The sequence below is a fragment of the Varanus komodoensis genome, unplaced genomic scaffold, assembly GCF_004798865.1.
Source record: "Varanus komodoensis strain SLA01 unplaced genomic scaffold, ASM479886v1 scaffold4, whole genome shotgun sequence".
In the NCBI taxonomy this organism is placed as follows: Eukaryota; Metazoa; Chordata; class Lepidosauria; order Squamata; family Varanidae; genus Varanus; species Varanus komodoensis.
Window position 1 is genome coordinate 15636313 of NW_025335941.1, and position 12712 is coordinate 15649024.

The 12712-nt window shown below is 42.9% G+C and overlaps 1 protein-coding gene across 1 annotated transcript in view; it reads right to left on the reverse strand.

The window, feature by feature from the left end:
- The window catches only part of HUNK (hormonally up-regulated Neu-associated kinase), a 61148-nt gene that overhangs the window by 13643 nt on the left and 34793 nt on the right, over positions 1-12712 (reverse strand). The window contains exon 6 of the mRNA XM_044442448.1: positions 3084-3213. Coding sequence (XP_044298383.1) covers positions 3084-3213 — 130 coding nt within the window. The remainder of the gene's footprint in view (positions 1-3083; positions 3214-12712) is intronic.

Sequence of the window (12712 nt, forward strand, 5' to 3'; positions counted from 1 at the left end):
TGTCAAAAGGTAACAAGAACACATAAAGACTGCATATAGGTTACACTATACACTCCAAACAGCTGACAGTTGCCAAGCATCGAGCTGTTAACTGTGGCACAGCAGCAAATTGGGGAAAAAAACGGTGGTGAGTGAATCAAAAGGAGTGAACCGTAGATTCCTCTTTTATCAAGCTCATCCTCTGGGTTTTAAGTACTGAATTGACTCTCCTCAGTAACCTCTATCTTTCCAGCTAGTCCAGAAAGGGTAGATCTTACAGTTGCATGACCCTTTAATTCCTCCTTTTTGGAGTACTTACTGCAATTCCCTGGCAGCTGTGAAAATCTCCTGTCAAGACAGCTAAGCACTGAGGGACAGTTGGGGGGGTGGGGGGGATGAGGAAGGACAGGGTACCACATTCACTCTGTGACCTCAAAGGGTTGATTTGTTTAAGTGTCTGCAAAATGCGTGCATAATTTTTGACAGGGAAATATAAGCAGGTTTTCAAGGTTGAGACCTAAATGGAAGAGAAACGTGCATTTTACATTTTCCCTCCATTTACTTTCTGGGTTTGAAATTTCTGCCTATTTCCTTTCCACTGATGGGGGAACCAGCAATGGCCACTCCAGAGTTCTGCCGGAGGGGCTGTCAGTGTTTGCCACTCATGTCAGCACAGGCCAGATTGCCAAGAGCAGCGGCGGGGGGTGGGTGCCATTCTTGCTGAGAGGCTTGCTCACTACTTCCCAGATGCCACAAGGGGATCTGTCTCCTGAGTATGAATGATATTGTGCATACAACCTCCGCTTGATGGTTTTCAGGATGGCTCATTGCCCCAGGACAAGTCATTCTGGGCAAAGCTAACCAAGTACACACAACATGACAACACACTGTAGCTAGTCACCCAAGAGGGGCTGCCATGACAGGAGGGCCAGGTCAGTGCGTGTTGTTACACTTTTTGAGTATTTCTGTCCAAACATGCAAAGGATCGTGCCCTTTGCCTACATACTGTGCCTGCAATATACAGCATCAAAAATGCAATCTTTTTCATCACTTCACATAGACCGCCATGTTCCATATTTGCATGTGTGTAGGCGGAGCCCACAATGTGACAAATTCATCCTCCACCTCACTCAGGCTTCAAGCATTACAATTCCACCATGGAAAACAACCTAAATATTGCAAAAGTAATAAAATCAAGTGTGTATCTTCACATTTTATTGCTACTCATTTTGGGGGGTTTGATGCATGTCCATATAATGAAAATGACTTGCACAATAGCTTTCCTATCTGCACAAAATTCATAATGTTTAAAGTGCCTTGGAGAACAGGTCGCACACAATAATGTTTTGATAGTTATTTATTTCTCTCCTCTGTTAGAGCTACCAAAGAGCCATGATTCTCCTGCAGGTCATTTAAATTTGTACACTTTGCACACATTAGAGGCTAGAAGCAACCAACCATGAATATTCTAATATATGTTAGATAATATATATAGACCATAACAATGTTTTTATCCATCATATAAAATCTGAACTGAAACCTTAGAGAAGAATCAACCTTCTCTTCTGCATTAATATCCACCCATGTGTTACATAACCCTCATTACCATAGTAACTAGCATCTTACCACTATTAAAGGTTTTTATCCTGACAAAACCCTTTCGGAGGTTGGAAAATATCATCCTCCACACTACAGGGTGGGAGCAAAGAAACACTGAGAAAACAATGTGACTTGGCCAAGCTTACACTAGGAACTGATCCTAACAACCATAAGACAATCCTCAGAACACTAACCTCAGAAAATCTGTCCTCCTTCTTCCATATGTCTAAGAAAATATCTAAGAATGAAAATGGGGAGTTTGCATAGCTAAGCAGCTCAGGGGAAAAGCTAAATTTCAAAATATTCCCAGTTCAAAACAACCTGCAGCCACAAGCATAGTAGACTACCTCAAACGAACCACTGTTCCCATAGTCTCCACTCCCTCATTTCTTACGGTGTGATCATAATAGTGGCCTTCCTTAAGGAGTATTATAACCATTACTGTAATTAGAGATGTAACACACCTTTACCACTTAAAACATGTAGTACAAATCAGGGGCGAGGAAGATGTTTCATTCCTAAGACTGAATTCCAACTTCAGAGAGGCCTCAGGAGTTGCATACCATATGTGGGCAGGGCCAAATACAAATTATTATCATCATTTGATTGTATTTATATGCTGCCTTTTCCCCTTGTGGAAGGAACTCAAGGCAGCTTACCAAGTTCTCCATTCCATTTTTTAATTCACCCAACAACAACCTTGTAAGGTAAGGTAGGCCAAGGATGACTGACTGACCCAAAGTCACCCAGTAAGTTTCATGGGCAAGTGGGGACTAGAACCTGGATATTCCAGGTCCCCAGTCCAACACTCTAATCACCACATTACACTGGCAAAGTAGGTATGGCCAAAGTAGGTATACATAGGCATGGCCAGTCATGATGCTTTGAAGTCTACTCAAAAGCAAGCAGTACCAGCCTCTGTCTGCTCAGGGGTAATCAGGGCAAAATCACTCAGTAGCATAAGGCTATGAATGATCACCACATCCTACCTCTGCTATCGGAGATAGGATACCTCAGGCATGCTGAGGAATGGAAGTAGAGGAGGGTGTATTGACTCAGCTCATAAGGCTTTTATAAACCATCCCTTATACTAGCGTCTCAGGATGGCTTACAACAAACAGCCATCTTGTGGACTTGTGGCTGACTTGTGCACTTCTAGTAGGCCTCTTGGAACATCATGGTGGGCTTCTTTGGCCTGATCCAGCATGGCTCTTCTTTTGTTGTTAAGGCGCATGTGCAGGACATCATGACCCAAAGCTTGTAAACATAGAGGCAGAATTGAGCTGAATAGAATGGGCCCATCATCAGTGTTTAAGGCAAATTTTCTTAACCCAAGTGTTATCTTGCATGCTGCTACTTTGTACTCTTGCTGAAGGAATCTTGCAAAGCACACCACTCCTCTGCTTATTTAGGCAGTCCTTTCTCAGTTGTCCAAGGGCTTCAGGAAAGCATGATCATGTTAGCCAAATCGCTTTATCAGGCACCATCCATAGTTAGTAAATTACCTGTTTGGATATGTGACGTTATTTTGAGCTTTGCCATTCTCATTAAGCCAGCGGTTTGCTAAAGCCTGTTGAATGTTTGGCCTCTTTGCAGGATCTGGCTCCAGCAGGGATCGGAGGAAGTTTACCGCTGCTGCAAAGACATACAAGAGCAAAAATTGTGTGAAACTTTGTTTTGTACTTAATAGTTGAACAATTAAGGGCAATTGTTCCCCAAAGTTTTTATAACACGTCCTAACCTTAGAAAAATGTATCTACAATTACCACCAAGACTTTTATTTATTACATTCCCTAATGGTCTTCTGTGTGAATTACAAAAGCACACTGATCTGGAAGCTTGTTGGAGGGAAGGAAATCCTGCCAACAGGGCTGCCCCCTTTCACATATAGAGCAGGTAGCACCATATGAGGCTATCTTATACTGAGCAGTCTCTTTTGACAGACAGTCGCCATCACTTGCAACTGGAGATGCCAGGAATGGAATGGAGACTGTGCTCGGCCACGGAGCTGCAGCCCTGGTCCATCCCTCCCACGTGACTGTGGACAAGAAAGCATTGCATGCATGTGTGACCTCCTGCTGCGGATCCATTGGCTGGGGACAATGGACTATAATGCAGAAGGAGAATGAGCAGCCTGTATAAACTGGAGCTAAGAGAAACATTTGGATGCAAATGAAAACCAGCTATTTTGTATGGACTAGATCTAGTTAATCTAATATGGACTTTCAGTCTCTTTCCTGAGATATGGAATGCCAGCTACTTCTTTTTTAATGGAATTTGTCATACATTACAAAATAAACACTGCAGATAAAAATCTGAACTGCAGTCAGCTAAAGAAGTTCACTATATCACATATCACTTCAGCAGTTAAGACAGAGAGAATAAAATGATGGCCAACATATAATTCATAATGTATATTTGAACTACAAATTACATTTTTAGACAGCTTTACCATCCAGTGTGTACGAGCCTGTGAAGCAGACCGGTATAACTATATGCAAAAAGCAGGTGAGGAACATCACCACTGATGGAAGGATTTAGGCTCTCATTTCCCAGATTGGTGCCCCATTATTCTGTTATACACAAGATTTTTAAAACAAAGAAATGCAGTAAGGGAGGAATGTTATGCATGTTTTAGCAGGAAAAAAGGGCTTACAGGTCCCAGCCAAATTGCAGAGTAGAACTTGTTCTGTCTAAAAATGCACAGAATTACACCCTTAAAGCAATACTTGTTTAAAGGTCCCATTGAAATCAATGGTGCTTACTCCTGAGTAATGGGGACAGTCTGATTCATGTCAAGGAGGGACCTATGTTTACATGAAGCCTTCACATCATCATTTAGTTCAGGTTTGTAAGCATGAAATGTGCTGTCTAGGTACATGTTTAAACATCTAAATCAAGAGCTTAGAACTTCCTTGGTTATTATAGAGAAGGGTCATAAAAGCCAATCTTTAGAGTGGCATGTAATTTACCTTCTTAAAAAGCTCCCCTGTCCATGCTTCAGCATTTACACTTCAGAATGGTTGAGCTGCACAAAAGTTGTGAGTGTAATCTCTAAATCCAGTGGGTTAAATCCTGCTCTTTGATTGCATAATCCTAATCAATTATATGTATTCCCCACAACCAGTTAATGAGGCTTGGCACTTAGCAGCATAACTCTCATTTTTACTTTGCAAGTCACTTGTACCAGAACAGCCACCACGTGCAACTGTGTGAGAGGCCCATCTGGTCCATTCACCGGTGACTGGAGGAAATATTTGAAGCAAGTGCCAAAATAACTTTGGATAGGTTCCACAGCAAGTGCTTGGAAAACGTGACCACAGCAATAATGCCTGCCTTCTGCTGTGAAGAACACCACTCCAACTAAAAGTGGCAGGTTTGATGTATTTCTGCACCTCACGTGTTAAGGAAGAGAAGCAACAACCTGAATAGTCTGTGATTTTCCTTTACCAAAGGGAAGGTTGATTAGCCTTTAAAAGTCTGCATCTCCTACAGAGACACTGTCATTCAATCTTCTTCAGAACTGTGCAAGGATTCCACTCCCACAGCCAAAGCCAAACCCAGCAAAAATGCCAAGGACTTTCCACATGAGGGCAGGAAAAGGAAGAGTGTGCTCATGTCCCATATCAGATCAAGGGACAAGGAAGAGAAGGGTTTTGTTTAATAAATCATAAATGGGTGCTATCGCTATGCATCTATGGCATTTGTACTCAACATCCAGTAGGTACCATATTTCTTGAAAAACAGACCTGATTATTATCCAATTTAACCCAAGTATGATGCCAAAGAGAGATTTACTCAGGGACCTGCAAATAATGCCTTCTGCATTTGGTTTGTGTCTGTGAATGGGCAGGACTCCTTTGATGCCTTTCTACATCTAAGATGCCAAGAGCAATTTCAAACCAGGACCTCAGCAGTCAGTCTCAGGGAGCGCTTTCACTCCTGCACTATGGCCACTCTGTGGTCAGGCAATGCAGCCTGTAGAAAAGTGCATCCTCTAAACTGCAGTTCTGGCCAGAAGAGAGAAAACTGATTTCCTGGCCTCAATATAGGTAGCCATACTAAATACAGGTTGTGTATCAATTTAAAGGCCAGACTAAATGTTCTGCTTATCACTCATAGCGGAGTTGTACATTTTCTGCCTTTTTAAAAACTTCCCCATGGTACGTGTGGATGTGATGTACAAGAGTCACTGTGTTGCAGGGGTTAAGCATTCTGGACTGAGACTAAACAGATTCAGGTTCTAGTTCCCACGCAACCATGAAGCCCACTGGGTGACTTTGGGCCACTCCCAGACTCTCAGTCCAACCCATCTCACAGGAATCTTGTGAGGATAAAACTGAAGAAGATGAGAACCATGCAAGCTGCCTAGGGTTCCTTGCAAAAGGAAGAAAGGCAGGGTATAAATGCATCGGCATCATAGCAGCATGGAATTTCATGTTAAAATAGGGGAAGGGTAAACTCCCCTCCTGACTCATAATAAATCTGATCTGAATCACCCTTACAGTTAAGTAAGAATGTTTGCTTTCACCTGAGCAAAGTATGACGACTCTGCCTCTCTTTGACTATACATTTGCCCTAGAGAAACTTCTGCCAGGGGCATGCAAATATCTGCCTGGCTCTGAATTGGTACTTGCTTCTGGCCCCTTGATTTGTAGCATTGGGTTCCAGTTAAATCATCCTTAATAGATGAAGAGGAGGAAGTTTCAGATTGTCCAAGATTGTCCATCCGGTATAGCAGAGGATGCAAAACAGACACCTGTTCCTGAGCTTATGTATTCTGGAAAGGACTTGGGGGAATTAAGGCAGATAGTAGTGACAAAAGATCAATGTCTTAGCCTTATTGACAAACTGAAAGTCAGCAAATCACCTGGTCCGATGGTATGCATCCTAGAGTTCTCAAAGACATTCAACATTCAATTTTGACCTTCTTACCAAAACATTTAATATGTCCCTAAAATCAGCTTTTGTCCTTAGGCCAGGGCGGGACACACGCACCCTTTTCATCTCCCCTTGAAATCCTTTTGGCAGGAAGTAGCAATTCCATCAGTACTTAAAGCAAGGTGCAGAACCTTAGGCCCTGGAGCCAAATCCAGCTGGCTGTAGATCCCAATTCCATTCTAAGAGTTTGAAATTCCTTGCCCAAGCTTTAATCTTTAAACTAAAATAAACTGGCATGTTTGTTCCCTCTCATTGCTGAAAGGCAGCCCCCAAGAGCTTCTCTGAAATGGAATGTCACAAGGCATGGTTCTTCCCAAGTGAACACGCTGCTTCAGAGTTCCTTTTCACAATCCTTAATTGTTACACGTCCTTATTGTCAAACATCTCCTGAGCTCATCCAGCCTAAAGTGTGGAACTCTCTGAGCCCTCCCCTTATTCTTCAACCCATTTAAGAGACTTTCTCCATCACCGGCTCAGAGGTGGGGCACTGGCATTCCTCACCTGTCTCCACCCCTCCTGCAGCTCTGACAGCTGAACCTCCCAGCTGTGTTGCCTCCTAGTAACCAGCAACACTTCCTCAGGGAGAGGGGACTCTACATCTGGCAGACTATTCAGCTCTTGGTGCATGCTCTGAGCAGAGCCCGAGTCCTCCTTTCATCCTCCCATGGGCAGACTGGAGCTCTCGTCATCTCCTGCCCCCAGCTCCACCCCTTGCTGGGCTATCTTTCCATCTATCCATGGGATGGTTGGTTGCCACCTCCACCTAGCTTGGGAGACGGTGCTTGAACTGCAGACATTCGCTGGCCTTGATCTGATACTGTTGTTTGCTGACACCCCAAAACTGCTTCATCTTCACTGTCTGAACTCCAATTCCTATCAAACCTATCAACAAACTGTGGCCCTTCTGGCTGCTTTTCCCAGGGTGCACACATGACATGGAATTCAGTCTTTAGGCTGAAAGAAGTTTGACACTTCTGACTTAATGGATGGGAGCTAGGAAACAACTGGAGCTGGAGGATGTATTTCTCTAGCAACTTGAGGGCAATGCACTTGCATAGCTATCACTTCCTACCAGGTAGGTACTTGCTGCATAAAACGTGAAGGGATATTGGGTGAATTTGGGTGGACAAGTCCTTTTAAAAAACAGGAGGGGAGTCCAGATCCATACTTGCATGTGTGTGTGTGGATTTTGTAGCAGCATGCAACTCAAGTTAGAAACTATGTCATATCAATCAGACTTGAGAATGCCCTACAAATCTCTGTAATGGGTTTCTTCATTTCAGATACTTGAGTTAACTTTCCCTTCCCTGAACTGGGCCAGATAACGAAACGACAGCTGGAAACATTTGCTCTGGGTTAAACATGGGACAGATGTTCACTCCACCTTTTGCAGTCCCTTTGGCAAAACACAGAGCCACTGTTCTGGCTTTAAGTGGGCAGCCTGTATTTATTAAGTAATAAATGTTTTAAGATAAAAGCAAACCAATCTAGAACTGCTTCCTGTTGAGGTACACAAAGCAACCAAAGGTCACTTCCATCATTACAGCTTTCACTCCTCACTCTTTGCGAGCCGCCCCGAGGCTTTGTTGCGATGGGGGCGGCACAGAAATGTTTTAAATAAATAAATAAAATAGGAAGAAAAATCTATTCCTTTCAGCATGCTCAGACATGACTTTTATCTTGCCCATAATATGGACTTATCATGGAAGTGGATCTACTCCCACAGGCCTGTAAATATAAATTATAAGAAGGAAAAATGTCCTGATATGGGCCAGCTTATAACTGACAGCACCACCAAGATCTTAATGCTAGAAATTGAGGGCCAGATTCAAAAGTGATATAGGAGCAATCATTACCCTTGCTGAGGTAAACGGCTCAGGTAAGTGAGCAGGTAACATGACAATAAATTTCAGAAATATCAAGTGAAATGCTCACGAGAACTGCCTAGGTTTTGTGAACGACAACTGTCCACCCCATGGAGCCCCCAAACTACAATGTTTAGAAGATCTACCTGGCACCAAAACCTGAACTCAAGCAGGAATGACATTCCTGAAGCTTAATTAGCTTTGGGCAGGAGTGCCCAGTTTATCTAAATCAGGGCATTGAATCTTCTTCATTCTGGGGACCATTTCAGAGCAATTCCTGGGAATGCATTCAGAGGTAGGCAGGGGTGAAGGCAAAGGGGGCAGGGTCAAAAATCCCAGCACATTTTGGCTTAAAGCTCTTACCACCAGTGACAAAGCCTTAGGAAATGTGTTGCAACCTTTTATAATGGGGGCTGGGAACAGCAGAAAAACTGCAAACCCACCAATAGTCAGTAGTTGGGGGAAAAGAAAAGGGAGTATAGCCTTCTAAGGGAACCTGCAGATCTGAACTGGGACCCCCAGAGATCTAGATTTGGCCTCCTGGCTTGAGGGTCTACATCCCTGATCTAAACCCTGAAGCATCTAGCATCGTTCATTTCTTTTTGACATGAGAAATTCAGCTAAATTTATCCTAGTGTTAATCATGTAGTCAGGAGCTCCAGAAATTACAGACAATACAGTCTGATTCCTCACCAACCATATTTTGTATACCTCAGTAACTTGGCTTTAGGCTGCAATTTCTAGTTTCTTTAGGTACAACATCAGTACCAAAAGCCATCTTTCCTCTTTTTCTTCTTTATTTATTCCTATTCATAAATTGTTTCATCCTTAGAAATGCCAGCACTTAATTTTCCATTGAGTTGGATTAATGGACCATGCACTTGTACACTACTAAGATACCATTTTTCAGAGCTGATGACTGGGAAACCAGCTGTTACCTTGTAGCACTGAGTATGGGGCTTGCCCAGTTTGAGCACAGTTTTGCATCATAAGCAATTTTGAGCTGAGAAGAAGAAAGGTCTGAAAATAAAATGGGCATTTAGGTAAATGTTAATGCTTGCGTGCTCGCTTGCTCGCTTGCTCACTCTCTCTCTCTCTCTCTCAGTGTGTGTGTCCGCACACACACACACACATACAAGCAACCCTTTTGAAGAAATTTCACTAACCCTTCCTTCATTTTCTTGTTGTAGATGGAATACATCTGAAGCTTAGCCATCATAAAAAAGAGAAACTATGAATTAGTCTGAGGTTACAGCCAAGTTCTACAATTTTGGACTCCAGCCCATCTAAAATCAATAACAGAGCAGTTATATATTTCCTAAACGGTTTTATGGAAAGCCTCCTTTAATAAGGACTTCTGAGGCTGCAATTCTATACTTTATACCAGGGAGCAAGCCTTTCCCAAGCCAATGAGACCTTTTTCTGGGCCGACATGTGTAACACTGCACTGTATATAACCTACGGGATATTTTGTGACTCATTTGTTTTGACATATTATTGTTTCCAGATTCCACATCTAGTGAAAATTGTAGCCCTCTCAATGTAATATTATCTGTTGGCAATAAAACAGCTTTCTAAGGGCAATTACAACATTTTCTCAACCAAACATATCTTTTAAAAACAAACAAACAAGCAAATTGAATGCAATTGTCAGGGACTCCTGGGCTGGGACTTAGCTTGGTATGTTACCATGGACCACATGGAGAAGGGCTGCAGCTCGACAGCAGAGCTCATGATCTGCATGCAAAAGGTGCCAGTTAGGAATTGTTCCTGTGTGAAAGCCTGGTGAGACCGTGCTAGTCATTGCAGGTAGAACTGGTCTATCTGGATAAACAGATCAAGGGTCTGCCGTGGTATATGACAGTCTTCAAAGCATTCAAGCCTCAGAATCTTAGGAATGGCTCATGCAGCATCATTCTCTGTAATCATCTGGCAGCATGAATATCTGGATTGGCTGGGCCCGATATGAAATCTGGCAAACTGGGAGAATAGGGTGGGAATTGGGTGTGAGGGGTAAAGTTTTGATGTCTTGCCTGTGGGTTTCCAGGAGGCATGCAGATGCCTGGGGGCAGGAATACAAAATCTTGAAGATTCAGGAACCACTTTCAGCCTAAATTCTGGGCTAACCCAACCTTGGTGGAGCTCTTGGGGCTGCATTCTAGTGGCCACAGCCAAAAGCAAAAGGGGTGGAGTAACAGGATGCAAACAAGCCAGCATAATATAGCTTGAAACCCTTACTGCTAGTAACTGGACCTTAGGAGACACATTTAAACCTTTTAGAATGCAAAAAAGACTGCTCAAAGGACAGGAATCAAAGGCTAAAGAGGGTGGGGCCGAGGGGAAGGGCCCATGGGGAACCCCGAAAGGGTACGGCCAGACTGGGATCCTAAGAAGGCCAGCTTGGGAACCTGGGCCTGCAGTTCTCTCAAGAACGGCTCTTTGGTCCATTTTCTTATACTTGCTCACTGAGAAAGTAAACGAGCTCAACATTTATATTCTTAGCCACTAGGAAAGTGGGTGGGTGTGGCTTGCTGCATTTAGCCCTCCAGATTTATCATAGCCATTGTCCTCAAACCCCCTAAATTAACAGTGCAGTTTCCAGATCAAGATCAGCAGTTGCCAATGGCCCCAGCCCGGCCCTGGCATATAAATCAAACAACTGCAAGACAGACACAAAGAAAATCAAGCCTAGGCATCATACTAGCCCTCTTTGCAATTTCTTGTAAATATGGTTGCATGCATCCTTGCTTTCCATTTGGTCTCTGCTCCTCTCCTTGGGCTATGTCAGCTCAAGGCTGAAGCTAGTTTCCTGGAGGAAGGCATTCTTCTCCCATTCACAATAGCATTTAAAGTGTGAGTAAGAACATGAGAAAGGCCATGCTAGATCAGAACAGCCCAGCATCGTTCACATGGCAGCAGACCAGCTGCCCAGAGGATCCCCCAGGCAGGATGAGTGCCACAGTTCCGCCTGCCCAAACTTTTCCGCAGCTGAGTGCAGATGCATGTTGCTTGTGATAATGCAGGTAGCAGCCATGGAAAGCTTTCTCTTCCATGAATTTGTCCAATCCCCTTTGAAAGGCTTTCCAGGTTGGTGGCTACCCCTAGCTCCTATGACAGCCAATTCCATAGTTTAACTATGCGCTGTGTGAAGAAGTACTTCCTTTATCTGTCCTAAATCTTCCACTGATCAACTTCATGGGGTGACCCTGGTTTCTGGTGTTCTGGAAGAAGGAAAAAATCTTCCCCTCTGACTTTCTACACACTGTACATAATTCAAAACACTTCTATCATGTCTCTCCTTACTCACCTTTTCCCTGCTAAGTTAAACAATCCTAGTGGTTGCACTCATTCCTCAAGGAGAATTGTTCCAAAGTGTTCATGATTTTAGTTGCTGTTGTGTTTTTTCCAACTCAATAATGACCTTTTTCAGGTGGGGCAACTAGAACCATACACAGTATTCCAAGTGTGATCACACCCAAGATTTGTATAAGGGGAATATGCCCCTGGCAGTTTTATTTTTTATTCCTTTCCTAATTTTTCCTAACACAGAGCTTGCCTTTTTTCGCAGCAGCTGTGCACTGGGTTAACATTTTCATCAAGCTGTCTGAATGCATAAGCACATGTATTCTTTGGTGCAGTCTAGCAGTAATTTAAATTTAGCAATGTGCCATTGTCCTCTGAGAAGCAAAGAAACACAGTTTTTCATCCTGGATCTAACATCTTGTCTAGGGCAGCGATTTCTGAAGTAAGGAACAGAATTTCTGCTCTGTACTGATGCAAGGCCAATGAGATAAGAAGGACTATCATATTAAATTATTGTTTGAAGAGTCACTGAATGTGCAGTCACTGAATGGGTTGCCTTAAATCAAATCTTGATGCTTAATGTTATACAACATGACATAATGGCTAGCATCTTTATATATGCACCATTAATTTCCCATTTCTGGGGAAGCAGATTTTGGCATATCAAACAGGCTGAAAGAGCATTACCGTGAAGGCATTTGAATTCCTGCAATAACATTTGCATTTCATAGACTTGTCATCATGCTAGCCTTACTTATTTATGTGTGTGCATTTGCCTGATATTAATCAAGTGCTCTTGACAGCAATGATATTGTTGACACAAACACCAAAAATAGCCAATCCTACACCACCAACGTATTACCAAAAGTGCTTTTTTTGTTTATTTCACTGGACCACTGCAAATAACTCATGCATTTATACATCTGAAAAACCATCAAAGTTTCAGTAGTTCCCATAAAGAAACAATCCATTAAGAACAGTTTTGAAACACTACAACTCCAAAATGTTAACCCACAGTTGCCACA